The sequence below is a fragment of the Micromesistius poutassou genome (assembly GCF_964030765.1).
Source record: "Micromesistius poutassou genome assembly, chromosome: 5".
Taxonomy (NCBI): Eukaryota; Metazoa; Chordata; class Actinopteri; order Gadiformes; family Gadidae; genus Micromesistius; species Micromesistius poutassou.
This window is the reverse complement of record NC_140275.1, coordinates 10,131,778-10,149,331: the sequence shown is the minus strand read 5'-3', so window position 1 is coordinate 10,149,331 and position 17,554 is coordinate 10,131,778. Positions and strand designations below refer to the sequence as shown.

General features: G+C 48.1%; 1 protein-coding gene across 2 annotated transcripts; it reads left to right on the top strand.

Moving 5' to 3' along the window:
* Positions 1 to 810: 810 nt before the first annotated feature.
* On the top strand, positions 811 to 17,484 carry golga3 (golgin A3). 2 transcript variants are annotated; one of them, XM_084468665.1, is made up of 24 exons: positions 811 to 862; positions 1,737 to 1,996; positions 2,420 to 2,593; positions 3,497 to 3,609; positions 3,838 to 4,553; positions 5,477 to 5,585; positions 6,320 to 6,626; positions 6,901 to 7,103; positions 7,580 to 7,717; positions 8,047 to 8,208; positions 8,840 to 9,208; positions 9,461 to 9,538; positions 9,646 to 9,909; positions 10,519 to 10,613; positions 10,810 to 11,026; positions 11,228 to 11,371; positions 11,701 to 11,898; positions 12,403 to 12,519; positions 12,707 to 12,846; positions 13,120 to 13,252; positions 13,724 to 13,846; positions 14,306 to 14,470; positions 14,938 to 15,104; positions 15,785 to 17,484. In XM_084468665.1, exons 2-24 carry the CDS (start codon positions 1,858 to 1,860, stop codon positions 15,984 to 15,986), a joined length of 4,473 nt encoding a protein of 1,490 aa, XP_084324791.1. In that variant the 5' UTR covers positions 811 to 862; positions 1,737 to 1,857; the 3' UTR covers positions 15,987 to 17,484. The 2 variants fall into 2 exon arrangements, with proteins under 2 accessions (XP_084324791.1, XP_084324790.1); XM_084468664.1 differs by having other exon boundaries at positions 2,420 to 2,719.
* The last annotated feature ends 70 nt before the right edge of the window (positions 17,485 to 17,554 follow it).

The following is a 17,554-nucleotide window of genomic DNA, read 5'->3' as shown; positions in this document are numbered from 1 at the left end:
ATGGCGCATGGGGCAGAACCGAACACACACACCACAGCAGGGCTGCACAAGCCTGGCTTTAACACGCTGTTTGACAGCCTTCCTTTTTGGCCGCAAGTTGGAGGGGAAATATTTGCATGCATTTCAGCAAAAACGTGTAACACAACGTGCATGCTGTTATGAACACCGTGGAGAGATTTGTTACTTCAGGTACTTTGACGAGTGGATGTGATGAGGGAATCAGCCATACATTTCCGAATACAAAGTTACCAAGTTGTATTTGAGTTACCCGGTCTTTTATTGTTTTTAATAATAGTAGGCCTAACTTATTTATGACAAAATATATGTATACAAATTTTCAAAATATGCAATTTTCCTTTTTTATTAAAAAGTAAACACAAACCTACAAAATATGTGGCTCTGAAGCCATCTCTTATATGACATTGAACTCACTGCAGGATATGTTTATTCAGTGTTGTTTTAAATATTACTCTCCTCTTGGTGGCATCATGAATCAGGCGAAATCCAAACGTTCAATTCTTTAAAAAGAAAATAGGGCGCAATTCTGCTTTACCGCCACAAGAGAGCAGTGATGCATCAGTTTTGGTTTCAAACAATTACAGTACCATTTGATAGACGAATACTATGTTAAACATTCAATTGATTGTCTATCACAAATAATTGGATTTTAACTTACATGGATTAGTTTTTTAATATAATCTAATATAAATATTTTACAAAAACCTTTAAAGTAGTAAAACATTATCTTCCGTGAGACCGTGTTTCCTGGGTAGGAACGTCATCAGCAACCCAGAGTTTCCAGCCGGAGTGCCAGAAAAGGAGGAGACCGATGGCCACGTAGAGAAGGCGAAGCAGTTGAAAGGTTCGCATTTTAATTTATATTTCCACATTTGTCAACATTGTCATTGTGTGATTCCCACGCACGTCCTCCCGCGTTATTGTCTCCCAAACCAATCTGCACGGGTCTTACTGAAACCACAGATGAATCGCGTTGGCTAAGCAGGTAGATTTCGAGCTAGCCTTTTAGCCTATCATCTCTAAATGTAAACAGTCCTGTGTGGCGCTTACCCTCTCGTTACTCGTCAAACCTACCAAACTACTATCCGTCTGCGTGTTTTCAACATTCGTATACTCGTATAACAACCCGCCACCACGTCAAATTGGCCCAGGCAGCACAATGACAGCGGTGGAGCGACGTCCCCCCCCTCCCCCGTCACTGTCTGTCTGTCTGCTGCTGTGTGTATCGTGTCCTCCTCCACTCCTGCACGACGCGGTGCCAAAAGCTCAAGAGCAGCTTGTGTCGGGGCTCGGTTGAGCTGTCACTCTTACTCTTGCTCAGTAAGTATGCCTCGCTGATCTGACCGACGGGGACTTCCTCGAGCGATCCATGCGCGATCATTAATAAGATCATGGGCGCATGATGTATATTATTAAGGCCACTTCCGTGAATGTGACAGGCAGCGTAAAGGAGGCCAGTGGCCTGATGACATCCCCGACGGACTAAATTTACCTGCTCGGTGCTCCCAATCCACTTAGCGCCAACGCGAGGCAGCTTCCTCTTGTAGCTCTCCCGTTTTGACGAGTTTCATGTCAGTCATGTGTCTGGTGGTGGGTATTTATTTAACAGCGCCATTCCTCTCATCGAGTTGAACGTGTTTACCGGGAGAATGCGCTTTTTACGACCAGTGTTGGATTTTATTAGACTGATTGGCGGAGTGTATCTTGTTTGCCTACAGTTTATGGGGATGTTGCCAACTGCTGGCCTACTTCTTCAGAATATGGAATAGGACGTTTCCCAGGGGACCCGACGCGTATACATTCATAAACAAACACGACGTGGACAGTACAACAGAAACGATGGAAATTGAAGGCCGAAGTTACAGCGAAGTCCTTATATCCAAAAAGGATGAAACCGATCACATGGAAAATGATGCTCAGAAGGACAAGCAGCAAGGGCTGGACACGTCTAAAGTCCCCGAAGCTGAACTTCATAATGGTGAGTGTTGACCACATCATATTCGTAAGTGCTAATTAAAAGGTATGTGGTTTTGATTATGAGACCTTCTGATGGTTTCATTACAAATACACATACATGTTTATATATCCATATAATCTATTGCTTACACAGTTACTGACGTGCATATTTTGTTGTATGTTTGCTGAAGATATTGATACATGTTTTAGTGAAGTGTGCTAGTATTTAAATAAATATTGGGATTTCCCTCTCCCCATTGAATGCATACTCTAGCATCCCAACCACAAGTTTGCTAAGGAAACGTGGCACCTGTCTTAGCCTTGCCCCACATTCGGTTACGTGGACGTTTCGTTCGTCTGAATGAATATTAACAGCATTACGGCCGAGCGGGTTGACTTGAACCCACAAATCCCAAATGTGCCTCTCCTCCTTCCTTCCTTCCAGGTGACCTCAGTCCCACCGGCGTGGTAACCAATGGCAACAGAGAGTCAGGGGGCCACCAGGGCTCTGCGGGGAAGAGCGTCCGCCACGCGAACGGCTCCCTGGCTCCGGGGTGCCCTCCCCAGACAGACACCAGCTCCCCCGAGCTGCGGCCCCCGAGCCCAGAGGCCCCCGCAGGTGTGGCCGCTTTCCCCCACATGATGCTAGGGAGGTCTGGGGGCACTAGCGCTGGGGGTGTGCCTCACAAGGGGGATGCGCTGCAGTCGCTCAGAATAAGTATTCCTATGCAGGAAACTGAAATGTGTAAGCATAAAACACCGGTGTGCAGTGAGTCGTCCCGTCCCCCTCCCCCTCCCCCCACCTCGCTCCCCCCACCTCGCTCTTCCCCCCCCCCCCCCCCCCCCCAGCCCGCCCGACTTTAACTGTTTGCGTTAGTTTTTTGAATGCATCTTCCCTTGGCGTTCTGCTTCCTTGACGCAGTGTTGGTGTCTGACCCTCCTTTGGTGATTGGACTAGTGCATTTCTTTTCAATCCGTGTCTCTGTTGTGTTTTGATGGAATAGGAGGCATGTTTCCGGCGGATAATTAAATTATCATACAATTTAATTATTATTTGGTTGTTTTAATTTGGCTTGTATTCAGTATTCACTCGCTGAGTCTGTACTACATGAAAAATCCCATGGTACAATCCCAAACTAACATATAACTATGTTAGTTTGTTATGGTCTGTTTTGCATTTGCTCAGTCGCAATTAGTAAAACCAAACCACAGGGACAGCATCTAAACCACACATTGAAATTGTTTCTGATTGGTTCAGTTTATGTGATGTGTGGTAAGTGGCATTAATAATGAGCCAATCATAACAATCTTGACTGATTTTAAATAACTGAAGCAGAGCTTTTGCTCGCTGTGCAGTGTGACTTACTTTACTTGGCTTTTCTGCTAACCCCTATCTTAACCATTATCCCAGCTGGCCATGCATCACAGTCTGTAAACACAAACACACACACTCTGTATTGTGTAGCCTGGCCTCATTTGCTTGAAGATTTGTTATTCAAACACTCTCTCTCTTCCCATGTAGCCAACCTGGAGCCATCGCTGGAGATGGAAAACGAGGAGAAGATTCGTCTGGACGCCCGCCGACGCCTTGAGGAGCAGCTCAAACAGTACAGAGTGCAGAGGCACAAAGACAGGGTGAGTGGAGAGAAACAAAACGCCATCTTCCCACCCAGGGAGCTCTTGACAGTACCCTTCGACAGCCAATAAGTTGTGATTGTGGTAAACTAGATTTTCCATAATGACCTTTTTAATTAGCTAATGGCCTTTTATTGATGTTGGGGTTGAGTTACTCAGACGTTTGAGCTGAGCCCTGTGCATAGCTGAGATCCATCGCGTAATTCCGGTTCACTTCCTCCACCCCAGTCTCACCGAAGCAGCACCAGGAGCAGGCTCACCAGCACCCTGGACACGGAGGTCATGCTGCACCCCGAGTCGCTGCCCCGGGCCAGCACGCAGGCCATGACGACGGAGTACTCCTTCATGAGGACCACCGTCCCCCGGGGGCCCAAACTGGGCAGCCTGGGGATCCCGCCAGCCAGGGAACGCAAGCCCAGGACCCCCCACTCCAGCAAGATCCACTCCCTGGCTGACTACAAGTCCTCTGAGGACGGCGGCGGCGGGGGAGGAGGAGAATCTGCGAGGACCGCAGACGGCTCCCTTCACTCCGCCATGAGCTCCGTGTCGACCCTGTCCGAGCTCAGCAGTGTGTCCGACTCCCCCTCCGCGGAGGGCCAGCCGGGCTCCCTCCTGCAGCCGGCGGACGGCAACTTCGAGTGCGACGGCAGTGAGTCGGGAGCAAGGCCCGGGACAGACGGCAACGACAGCGACAGCTCGACCTACAGCAGCGTGTCGTCCGCCCGGGGCGTCTACGCCACACTGGCGGCGGCGGTGGGGGGGGAGCAGTATCGGGCGCCGTACACGGTGCAGGGCAGGGAGATCGCCGCCGAGGCCGTGGGGCAGTTCCCCTCCCTGCAGGAGGTGCTGCAGGCAGCCAGCGACGAGCAGCAGCACCTCCTGGAGCTGGAGCAGGAGAGGGAGGGCCCAGAGCCGCGCAGCCGCAGGGACAGCTTCTCCAGCAGGTACCCCATGCCGGGTCTGACCCCTCCCTTTTGCTTAGAACAGCGGGATACATGTGTGTACATTATTTTCAATATGTTCTCAGTTGCAAAGTGTATTTTTGGAGAGAAATGACTGACTACATGCATCATACGTTTTCAAGCTGTAAAATTATAGTTTGAATAATCGTGATTTCAAAATTGACCTAAATAATCATGATTATGATTTTTTTCGATAATCGAGCTGCCCCAACTCGGTGTGTTCAGCATGAGTCAGTGTTTCAACTTTAGTTTAACCAGGGATACGGGACGGATATGTCAATAAGACTGAGCGTACCTTACTGTAAAAAGAAAATCAGCAAAGGAAAGGTACTCATACTATATAGTACATTAAGTTGATATATATATTTTTTATTATAGCAAGAGCACAACTTAACAAACATAAAATCATTTCACTGTAGGATTGTTGGCTCCAGACTGCCAGTTCCCCAGACCAGCTTCTGTTTGCCTTTGGGATCTGTGTGTACATATTGTACTAAAGTGTGGGAATAGGATTTAACTTTGAAGGGTGATGGATTATTATGTATACATACTGTGTGAATATGTTCATGCAGGATGATCTAGTGGCAAGGGTGTTCAGCCGAAAGGCACCGGGTTTGATCCCCAGTGTCCACACCCAACCTGTAGGGTCCTGTCTAGAGCGAGTCGCTTAACCACTACCTCCTTATGAAGGACATATAGACCTACCTCAATTCACTGTAGGTCACTTTGGATAAGAGCCCCTTCAATTACTAAATGGTAAATAATTAAACCTTGCTCTGTTGGGTGTACTTACATACTCAGTCCTGTCTGGTGATCCAGTGGAGCCATGGGCAGGACAATAACGCCTATGAGTGGAACCATGTAGGACAGTGATAGTGATGCCAAGTGTTTCCTTACTCCCCCAGTGTTTCTCTGGAGAGCTCCGTGATGGGCCATGACGAGATGCTGCAGGTGCTGAAGGAGAAGATGAGGTTGGAGGGCCAGCTGGAGTCCTTGTCCTCGGAAGCCAGTCAGGTGAGGGGGGAAAAGAGGACTGTGGGGACTAGGGATGAAGCAGTTAACCTGTTTCACTATAATCTGCACTTCAAAACAATGGTTTAGTGACTATAGGCTCATCTACTCCGAATGTTTCTTTTCTCACTGTCCAAAACGAGGAATTATGGTGCATTATTGAACGGTTGCACTTCCTACTTCCTGTGTAGGGTGGTGCGGGTGAGGCACACGCTTCCTGTCACGGGATTGACTTGTGTTTTGTGGGGGGCTCTTATTATTTGGTCCTGTATTGGTCCGGTCCTGTTCAGTTTCGAAGGGCAGCATTTAATAATAAGCAAATTAAATTATACCTCTTTAATTGAATAATGCTTGCTAGTGATTTTATACATCCGTAGTGTCGTGAAATAATATAATGCATAATTATCATGAAAGACTTATGTCCTCTGACTGTAATCGTCCCATCAAAATGTATGACCGTTGCTTGCCTAGTGTACACCCACATTTAACGCTGTATTATCCACTAAGGTCATCATAATAGAGTTTTGAGTTTCAATCAATCAGTTTGATATAAACGTATTACATCTAAATTCATTTGAGTGGTATTTGATTGAGCTTCACTTTGGATAAAAGCCTCTGCCAAGTAACTAAATGTCAGTGTGTGTGTGTTTGTGTGTGTCAGGGTTATATATTATCTATAGAATAATGTATGTTTTAATAGTGCCGTATTGATCAACCCTCCAACCCTCTCCCTCCAGGCCCTCAAGGAGAAGACGGAGCTCCAGGCCCAGCTGGCCACGGTCAACGCCCAGCTGCGGGCCGAGTCGGCGCAGGGCAAGGCCAGCCAGGAGAAGCAGAGCACGCTGACCTCCGAGGTGGGCACCCTGCGGCAGAGCTGTGGCCAGCTGGAGAGGGCCATGGTGGAGCTCCAGGGCAGCCTGGAGAGCCGTAACGCCAGCCTGGCCTCGCTGGGCACCGACCTGCAGGTGGCCGAGGAGCAGTACCAGAGGCTGATGGGGAAGGTGGAGGAGATGCAGAAGACTGTCACCTCCAGGGACACCACTGGTATGTTGGTGTAGCAGAGGGGGGGCTAGTGCATACTTCTGCAACATCTCTTTAAGGATTTACGTATACATCTGGCTGCAGCCTGCATCTGTCAGCTGGTGTCTTTTTTTTTTTTTTTTTATCCCTGGCTTTGATGGTGTTCATGATGTTCTTTACTGTCATGTGAAATACATGTTTGTCACATGGATATTAAACACAAAGTGCAATCGACACCATTCTTGTGCTCTAGCCTCTGCCTGACTCGATCCTTTTGCGTCGCGTTGTCCCCGTACAGTCCAGGAGCTGCACCAGCAGGTGGGAGGCCTCCAGGGCCAGCTGCAGCAGGTGCAGCTGGAGCGCGGCACCCTGCAGAACCGCCTTAAGACCTCCCAGGCTGAGATCGACTCTCTGCAGCAGCTGCGCCAGTGGTACCAGCAACAGCTGGCCCTGGCCCAGGAGGCCAGGGTCCGGCTGCAGAGCGAGATGGCAAACATGCAGGTGGGCGGGCAGTCGTCCATTATGGCCACGAAGTCCATGCAGTGCCCCTCTTCTGCCAGTTAACATGGACGATGTTTTAGGTTTCGTTCTTTCTATAAGTGTTTGTTCTTTCTGTGTGTTCTGTTGTATTCCTAAGTGTATCCAAACTATGTAAATCCTTTATCATCAGTGTAATATGCTGACAGCTTCAAAGTTAACTTCCTTAACGTACATTAACATTCAGGACATTGGTCCACCAAACAATTAACAAGTTGGGGTTCTGTGAAACAAGGAATGTTGGGAAGATCAAATCTTTTGCTCTTTGGCCACTCTTTATTTAAATTCCAATTTATTCTCCAGGTTACAATTATGTATTCAATATATTATTCAGCAGTTGGCATCTGGCAATGGTACATCATTGTAGTTCAATGCATAACAAAAAGTCCAGTCCAGGACAGTTTTGACTTTGTTGTTGTTGTTGTGCTGTTCTGCTGCAGGTGGGAAAGATGACCCAGATTGGCGTCCTGGAGCACTTGAAGCTGGAGAACGTGACCCTGTCTCACCAGCTGACTGAAACCCAGCACCGCTCCATCAAGGAGAAGGAGCGCATTGCAGTCCAGCTGCAGAGCATCGAGGTGCGTTCTCCCCGCTCCAACGGATGGGAGATGAATGATGCATTGTTGGGTCGGGTTCAAAACTGTTTCACACACTTTTGATAACATTGGACACATTTTTTTTTTTTTATCTTTACGACTTATGTGAATTAAACCTGCGTTCAGAAAAGTGAACACTTAAGGGGCTTTATAAAAAGTTCAACAATTCATGAATGTCCCTTGAGGGCTGAAACGTCCCTTGGAGGTGAAATCAATCGTCCATCCCTTTTCAAGTGACCCCTGATGGGCCAGATGACCCAGAAACAAAATCGTAACCGTGGTGTCCCTTGCAATGGTTTTCCTGTGTGCAGGTGGACATGTTGACCCAGGAGTCGGCCTACCAGCAGATCCAGGACGCCAAGAGCATGGTGGAGGACGACCTTCAGCACAAGCTGGAGGAGTTTGAGGAGGAGAGGGAGGAACTGGTCCGGCTGGCCAACACGGCCAGCGCTCTGGAGAGAGAGCTGCAGCAGGTAACCGGCCTCTTATCTCACTCTAGGTGTGGACGTGGAACCGCTCCCTTTAAAGACAGCAAACATTGCTGCCACCGTAGCGCAACGCAAAAAATCAATGCAGAGATGATGTACAGAAAATTTTTCAATGCAACAATTATTAGCAAGGGTGCAAGTATACACCGCTGTTGAATTCCAGGGTGTCGCTGTACAAGCCTCTTGTGCTGCTGTTTGTTGGGTGACTGGTCCATCCTATAGGTGCTTAAGAGTGCGAACGACGTAGCCCATTGTGAAAGCAGATGTGTGCGTTGCACATTGGGCATTATTTGTATTTTTTTAAGGATTGGTTTGCTTTATTTGGATTTAGTTGTTGCTTTGTTTTCTGTGTTTTGTCATTGGTCAATATTATGTAGTTTTACTATTGGTTAATAGCAGGTACATATATGTACGTATAGTTGGGTATCTTTCTCAAGCATTGTTACGGACATCCGGAATCGAGCCATCGTTCCCTTTTAGGTTAGGACCAGGAGCACCCTAGCCACAACACCGACATCCTGCCCCAGTCTTATACTGACATAGATCCAGCGGCTAGCCTCGCCCACGGCCGCCACTAACACGACAAGCCCTCCCTCCCTCCCGCCCTCCCTCCCAGGTGAAGATGACCCTGACCCAGAAGGACCTGCAGCTGGGCGCCCTGCAGCGGGAGCACCTGGAGCTGATGCGGCAGCTGACGGCCACCCAGGAGAGCCTGCACCACCGGGAGCAGTCCATCAACCAGCTGGAGGCGCGCTACCTGGAGCTGGAGGCCCAGCTGGCGGAGCTGCAGGCCGACGCGGCCGCCAAGGACGACAGCCTGCAGTTCCTCCACAACGAGAAGATCGTCCTGGAGGTGGCGCTGCAGGCGGCGCGCGCCGACAAGAGCCGGCTGGACGTGGACGCCGAGCGGCTGGGGGAGGACGTGCTGGTGGCCTCGGACGTCCTGGACCAGCTCAGGCAGGAGGTCCGTGTCAAGGCCACCCAGGTGAGGAGAGAGAGAGAGAGAGAGGGGGGGTGCCTCGTGGGAGAACTGGACGGGGATGATTAACACGAGGGGTCATGATTCAGATGCAGATTTTTATGTTTGTCTTAAAATGTATATATTTGAAAGGAATACGATTGGGGAAAATAACATTATTTTGCTAATACTTTTATTTGTCTGTATATGTCTGTAAACAATTACTTTTTCAAATTCACATCGAGACAAAAGTAACACTCTCCATCTTCTGTTCACTAGATCGAAACGCTACAAAAGGAAAATGGCACCTTAAAGAAACAGACCCAGAAATTTAAAGAGCAGTTCCAACAACAAAAGGTAACGCATACATCTACAATCATCTACTTTCCATTATAAGGGAAGGACGCATGATGTCCGGGGGCCATTGGAAAAAAAAAATAAAGTTTATGGGTGACCCCGTCCAGGTGATGGTGGAGGCGTACCGGCGCGACGCGGGCTCCAAGGAGCAGTTGATCGGGGAGCTGCGCTCCACCAAGAAGCGGCTGGCGGCGGAGGTGTCTGAGCTGAAGCAGGCCCTGCTGGACGCCCAGGGGGAGACGCGGGCGGCGGTGGCCGAGCAGGGGCGCCTCCGACTGGACGTGCGGCGCGTCCAGGAGCAGATGAGCGGCCTGGAGGCCCACCTGCAGGCCGTGCAGACGGAGAGGGACACGCTGGACCAGCAGATACAGGTACACGCATAGTACCGCACGTACAGTCACACACTAGTACACAGACGAAGTGGGACATGTTGGACCAGCAGATACAGGTACACGCATGGTACCGTACGTACAGTCAGACACTAGTACACAGAGAGGGACACGCTGGACCAGCAGATACAGGTACACGCATGGTACCGTACGTACAGTCACACACTAGTACACAGATGGATTGAGACACGCTGGACCAGCAGATACAGGTACACGCATGGTACCGTACCTACAGTCACATACTAGTGAACAGACGGAGAGATACATGCCGGACCAGCAGATACAGGTACACACATAGTACAGTACGTACAGTCACACACTAGTACACAGATGGCTTGAGACATGCTGGACCAGCAGATACAGGTACACGCATGGTACCGTACGTACAGTCACACACTAGTACACAGATACAAGTTCACACACGGCCTGAGCCGTCTATATCTATGTTCGCTTTATCCAGCAGTTTGCGGTCCTTGCCGCAGACATGCGTCAAGCTTTTTGTTTGTGAGCAGCATTGTGCAGTAGGCCATCTGCCATGTTTATTTTCAGTGAGGATTTCATGTAACATTCGGTTGTGATCGTCTCCCACAGTCTATCCAGTTTGACCAGAGCCAGCTAGCTGCTGTGACGGAGGAGAGCGAGGGGCTCAGGAAGCAGGTGGAGCAAATGCAGAGGGAAGCCAAAAAGTGAGTCACACAGCCGCCACGTTCCGGCGGCTCTTGAAGAACTCAAAATGGACCCCCCCATGGGGTTCCATCGCGTGTGGATGTAGGGATCTGTATCCATCAATATCAAGTCCACCAAACAAAGCATCTTAAGATGAGGTGTACCTTTTATTGGGAAATTCTAGTTATTAAACCATGCATTCTGCTTCCAAAACAGAGCCATCTCTGAGCAGAAGGTGCGCATGAAGCGAATGGGGACGGATTTGACCAGTGCGCAGAAGGAGGTGAAGGCCAAACACAAGGCCTACGAGAACGCCGTGGGCATCCTGAGCCGCAGGCTGCAGGAGGCTCTGACCGAGAAGGAGGCAGCCGAGGCGGAGCTGGTCAAACTCAAGGCCCAGGTCTCGGACGGGGCCAACAACCAGGCCCAACAGGTACAGTGGCGCCCACCACTCTGGGCCAGGAAGATGACGGACGTCCAGTCTCCTTGTAGCAGAGCTGCGGAGCTGATTCTATATATATATATGTGTGTGTGTGTGTGTGTGTGTGTGTGTGTGTGTGTGTGTGTGTGTGTGTGTGTGTGTGTGTGTGTGTGTGTGTGTGTGTGTGTGTGTGTGTGTGTGTGTGTCGTCCAGGAGAAGATGGCAGCCCTGCAGGCGGAGCTGCAGTCAGTCAGCCACAATAAGACCTTGCTGGAGAAGGAGCTCCAGGAGATCATCACCCTCACCTCCACAGAGCTGGAGGAGTACCAGGAGAAGGTCATGGAGCTGGAGGATGAGGTGTGCCATCAAAAAGTTTTTAATTATCTTTGGTTCCGATTAGGTCCACAAACTTGGTCGCGCTGCTCATGACCCTGTGTTGTGTATTTTAAGGTTGACATTTTTGTTTAATCCCATTCTGTAAATATTTCCTATGGCTTATGTTGTGGAGCTTTAGATGTCATGTTTATGAACACTGCTGTAGTGTAGTGCTATTGCCCTATGTCTAGGGATGTACATTCACACGGTGGCCTACAACCTCCTGTGTGTATTTCTACCTTGATGATATTCACGTATAGATGCATGATTCTTTTATTCCGCACATTGCGAAATGTCTGCCTGTCCTCCAGCTTCAAGAGGCTCGCTGCTTCAAAAAGCGGATCCGGAAGTTGGAGGAGGCCAACAAGAAGCTGGTGCTGGAGCTGGAACACGAAAAAGGGAAACTGGCCGGGTTAGGACAATCCCACAATGCACTGCGGGAGCACTCCAACATCCTGGAGACGGCCCTGGCTAAGAGGGAGGCGGATCTGGTCCAGCTCAACCTGCAGGTGGACATTTGTGTTATCTTCTATTTACATTAACATTTACACTCGGGGCATTTATAGCGGACGCTTTTGTGCAAAGCGACTTGCGACCTTTTCATGTGCACGTTCACACGCCGATGGTGGAGTCAACCGTGCAAGGCGACAAAGCCAGCTCGTCGGGAGCAGTTAGGTGTCGAACTAGCAACCTTCTGGTTTGTCTTCATTTCTTTCACAAGTAAACCCGCTCTACCTCCCTGAGCTAAACCAACCCCTATTTTGTAATGTAACCTAATGCCAACCTAATGTGACCATTAGGTTGAGATATCAACATGCATACATTTTTGTACGTTATGTCTTTAAATGTGAGCCCCCGTCATAGAGGGTTTTCTTTCACCATGGAGGGACAATGATGTTTTCTAATACGCTACCGCAAAATCTAACATTCCACTCCAGTTGTTTTTTTTGTTTTTTTTTCCCCAAGCCAGTCTTTAGTTGTTGGTTGACACGTTGACGGATCTCTTTGCCCAGGTTCAAGCCGTGTTGAAGCGCAAAGAGGAGGAGGACCAGCAGATGAAGCAGGTGGTTCACACTCTTCAGCAGGCCCTGGAGAAGGAGAAGGCCAGAGTCAAGGACCTCCAAGAACAGGTATGATTTCACCGGGGCTGAAATGTTTTTACCACGTAACGGTATTCAGACAGTCGTCAGTTACACAGCTGCTGGGGTTTTCTGCCGCACGACGTGGCCATGATGACGCATCGGACACAGTGGAGTGTGTGGTTATTATGTTGTTCTTGTTCTGCAGCAGTTGCAACTGGGTGCCCTGTGCTTTTAGGTGGCAGCAGCGAAGGCGGAGGCCGCCCACAACCGGCGACACTACAGGGCCGCAATGCTGGAGCTCTGTGAGATCAAGAAGGACCTGCAGGCCAAAGAGGAACTGGTCAAAGCACTGCAGAACGAAGCCCAGAAACTGCAGTATGTTTGAACCATCTGATCACTGACTCATGTACATGTTATTGCACCTGGATGAAAATCGCACTCCAATACTTCTCCTATTGTGCACTTTACTAGCCTTGATATGAAAAATCTAATATTGTGCTTAATAATTTGCTTTGGCTGAAAATGTCTAAACAACTTAAAATGAAGACCAACCCCACATTTCCCATAGGTGGCCCATTCTGGTCCTATGGTGCATGAGCTTTAAGGGGCTGATCTGTCTCTTCCTGGTTCCTTTTCCTCCCCCTGCAGGGCTCAGGATGAGCAGCATTCCAGCGAGGTGTCCGTCTTCCGGGAGGAGCTGAGCGAGGCACACTCCAAGCTGCAGATCCTCCAGAAACAGCTGGATGAGGAGCTGGACAAGCAGCCCATCACCACGCAAGAGGTGGGTCATCCCTCCGTCCATACCCACACCCTCCTGTGAAACGGTAGCTTTAACCAGTCCTTTGAGCACCCAGTCATGTTTGTCATGTTAAGACTAGGGGTGCAAATGTGTGGTCTAGAAAACGATGACTCTTCAAGCAAATCATACGATTCAATCATACGACTTAACGATTGCAAAAAATATTGTAGTCGCAAAACGTTTTGTAATATTTTTTTTTCAACATCTTGGAAATACATTTTATATTATGTTTATGTATTTTGGAGTTTGAAGCAGCATTGATAACAGAATGGTCCAAAATAAAACCTCACTTTGTATTTATTTTACGATGCCCACGTACATTTTTTGTGAATGTTTTTTTATGAATAGATATGACCGTGACCTGCTTTTGATTGGTCAACAGGTGTATATAGACGGACAAGGGAGGAATAGTTTAAACATTTACCCCATTAAACTCTCACTCCGGGCTGGCAGGTGGAGGACCTGCGGTGGGAGGTGGAGCAGAGGCAGAGGGAGCTGGAGTCCCAGAGGCAGCAGATGGAGGCGTCGGAGCAGTGTAACCACCGGGAGCTGGACAACCTCCAGTCGGCCCTGCAGGTAACCCGTTCGCCGCTCGCCGCTCGCCACGTCCCCCTGCTGGGATGAGTAGCCATGACAACCTGGATTGCCGTGGGCGTACTTTCTGCTGAGTAAGGGTTTTTAGAAGGAGCTGGATGTTTGGAAGTTAGTATTAGTTATTATTATTATTGATTGTATAGTTTGGGTTTTTAACCAAACATGTGTTTGATCATGTCGATTCAAGGAGCTTTAGTTTGTAACGCATTGCAAAAAGAAAATAATTCAAAAACGGCATCAACAAAAAGGCAGAACATTCTGAAATGGCGGTTCAGTATAGTCCCCAAATCACGACATCACCTTGGTTTCCAACGCCCGCTACTAAAAGCACTTTGAGCCCCACCCACCACCGCCACCTCCACCACCACCACCCGCCGGCTCAAAGTCAGCAGCCCAGGTGTGGGTGGAGCCCACCTCTAACCCGTTCCTCCCTCATCTCAGAACATCAAGGTGGAACTGGAGTCGGTGCAGGAGGAGCTCAGCGGCACGCGGAAGGACAAGTTCATGCTGCAGGCCAAGGTGGGAGAGCTGCGCAACAGCATGAAGACGGTGCTGCTGCAGAACCAGCAGCTCAAGCAGGACCTCAAGCAGAACCGCCTGAGGAAGGTGAGTGCCTGGATCGCGCAGCGTGGGGATGCCTTCAACCTGGTTGGACTGTAAAATACTACACTGTGTATATGGTGCTCAAAGAGTTGCCAGTTGGATTTGCTCACCGCCTTCTGGTGACGAAGGCTCTTTATCGCAGTGTCCGGGAGTCATGAAACCTTTTCAGTTTAGATAAATGTGGTCTCAACTGGTAGGGCGAGATAGTCTAGTAGTAGTTGGTGCATTTGGCTCCCAGATAAAAGCCAGGGTTCCAAGCCCCCCTGTCCGCTCTCTATCTGTAGGCCTCCTTCAGTGGCATGTGCCTGCTCCTACATGCTTCTCAATTTAACCTTTTTATTTCAATTAACTTAAGCAACTTTGGATAAAGGTGTCTGCTGAAGGACTCAACGGTCAACAAATAACCGCGTCCCAACAAAAGGGGGTCTTATTTCTAAACGTGGGTGTGTGCTGTGTCCCCGCGGGTGCAGCAGCGCATGGAGCTGAAGGGAGAGGGCAACCCGTCCAGCCCGGTGACGCCGGTGAAGATCCCAGACTGCCCGGTCCCCGCCTCGCTGCTGGACGAGCTGCTCAAGCCCTCCGCCTCGGTCAACAAGGAGCCCCTCAACAACCTCCACAGCTGTCTGCGGCAACTCAAGTACGTGGACCGTCGTCCCGGAGCACACTTTGATAGGAGCAGGAGAGAGAGGATGTCATGCGTAGGCAAAAGGGATGGTTCCCACCACAGCCGTATAAGAAGAGGCGTCACGGGGGGGTTTCTAAAGGTCAAAGCCTTGGTTTGCCCCCTGTGACGAACACCTCTGTGTTTACACCGTTCACCGCCAGCTGAACGATGATATGAAGGGGTGCAAACATGATGCAAATAAATGCATGACTTTTCTTTCTGCGTCTATAACCCCACCACCCTCATTTTTAGTAGATAGATATAGATAGATAGATAGATAGATAGATAGATAGATAGATAGATAGATAGATAGATAGATTTACTTTATTGATCCCAAGCTGGGAAATTGCAGTGTAGCAGCAGCATTACACACAGTAACAACACAAATAAAGAGAAACAACCTTGACATACAGTATATAAAAAAAGAAGCAATAAATAAGCAGTAGTAGTTAGGGTGTTTGACGCTAAAATGAACTGGGATCAATCCTGTATCTCCACTCACTGTGAATCCCTTTTGGGTAAAAGTGTCTTCTAAAATGACTAAATAATGTCTCCATCAATAAAGCATTGCTTTATTGATGTGTAACGTTTCAGTGCAAGGGGAGCACGCCGCGTACTAACCCATGGCCCCCCCGTTGTGTTCCCCCCCCCAGGGAGGAGATGGACAGCCTCCAGCGGCAGATGGAGGAGCACACGGTGACGGTGCACGAGTCCATGAGTTCCTGGAGCGCCACGGAGGAGGAGCTGACTCGACTGGGGGTGTCCCAGCCTTCCCTGGACAACGAGGAGCCGCCGGAGAGCAACAACAACCCAGCCGAGGAGGAGGAGGAGGAGCAGCAGGCCCAGCTGTCATAACGCAGGGAGTTGACTCAGTGAGGGCCGAGGGTCAGTTGAGGTTTATCCAAAAGGGCAAGTTACATTTTAAACCTCACTAGCCTGGAATACAACTTTATTTTCCTTTTTTTTTTTTTGGTTCTTTCTTAAACATTTTCTGCCAACATTTGGCATTCTCTCGCGGGCACTCGGGTGCTTGCGTGAAATAATATGTAATCTTCCCATAGCTTTATTCGTCTGTCTTTATTGGACTCTTGTGATATTTATTTGCCATTAAATTAATTTACCAATGCTCAGTTTTTCCCCCAGGGCTGTGTGAGATTTTTTCGAGTCTTAAGCCTCATAGTGTTACAAACAAGTTACAGCGTAGACAAGTGTTCAGCGTTCACGTCACTGCTGTCTCAGAATGGCCATCAACAACTGAATCTGCAATAAACTGTTCTTCCTAAACTGTACTTCTGTGCATGGGTAGGAACGATCTCTCTCATACTCTTGATTTACAGCGGGTTGTCTCACGGGATCTTAACCGGGACATACATCAGTTATTTTTGTATTGGCCCTTGTGTTAAAATACTGTCTTTAATTTCTTAAGATTGGCCCAAGTATATTGTCTTGGGTTATATAAGTCTGTAAGCCTTTTCTTTTTCCTTTTTATGTATGTGTCTTGCTGAATTTGATTGCAGATGTGTATGGGGAAAAAAAGCCTTATGGATAAGAAAAATGTGTTGTTAAAGGACTAAAGGATTTAAATGGATTTGATGTGTTTCTACTGAAAGTGAACAGATTGTAATATATATTATTTGAAGATGCTGTGTGCGTGTTTCCATATTGAATGGCTTGTTAACATTTGAGTTGCATCAACTGACAATGCACACTTAACGATGGGAATAATTTTCTATATAAAATGTTTGTTGGGTGAAAGCAAAAATGTTACTACTTCTAATACTTTGGTGCAATCAACACTATTCCTGTAGTTATGTTTTATATTTGCTGAAAATGTTGACCCCCAATTCAATTGTTGGTTTAGTTTTGCAGTTATTTGACGGTTATGGAGTAAAGTAAAAATATGAGGGTTATATATAAAATTATTTTATTTTCTAATATTGTACATTTGTAATTTTTCAATGTCATAAATGGGATGAGAAACGTTATTTTACCCGTAACTAAACTCAAAAAGGAAGATGAAGCATACAAATGGTACAGCTGCTCACAAAATCGCAGGTTTCAGAACGTCACTGCAAAGTTTGTCATTATTTACAAAGTACTATAACCCTTGTCAGGCATAACGCTATGTACAGTAATATACTTTGAAAGGAACGGATTTCTCAAAAATATCAGTATACTGTCTTCAGAACTTGTACAACTATATATCTTCCAAACCACACCCGGGCTCCCTGCATATATACCCTGCTGTATTTACCATTCTGCTCTGTATTTAACATTCTGCTGTGTTCTGGAATATTATCATTCCGATGTTTTAACGTTTATCCTGGGAGATGTCATTGTATTTATCGCATAAAAAAATTGCACTATTCATCAATCAGCCATTCGTTTCATTGTATCACCTCAACCCTACACCTGGGGGACCC

What these genes read in the sequence shown, in the direction of transcription:
- golga3 (XM_084468664.1), top strand. Translation starts at nt 1,858, where the DNA reads ATGGAAATTGAAGGCCGAAGTTACAGCGAAGTCCTTATATCCAAAAAG. An exon ending in TCATGGAGCTGGAGGATGAG is followed by an intron (nt 11,372 to 11,700) that starts GTGTGCCATCAA and finishes CCTGTCCTCCAG; the next exon opens with CTTCAAGAGGCTCGCTGCTT. An exon ending in AGCTGTCTGCGGCAACTCAA is followed by an intron (nt 15,105 to 15,784) that starts GTACGTGGACCG and finishes TCCCCCCCCCAG; the next exon opens with GGAGGAGATGGACAGCCTCC.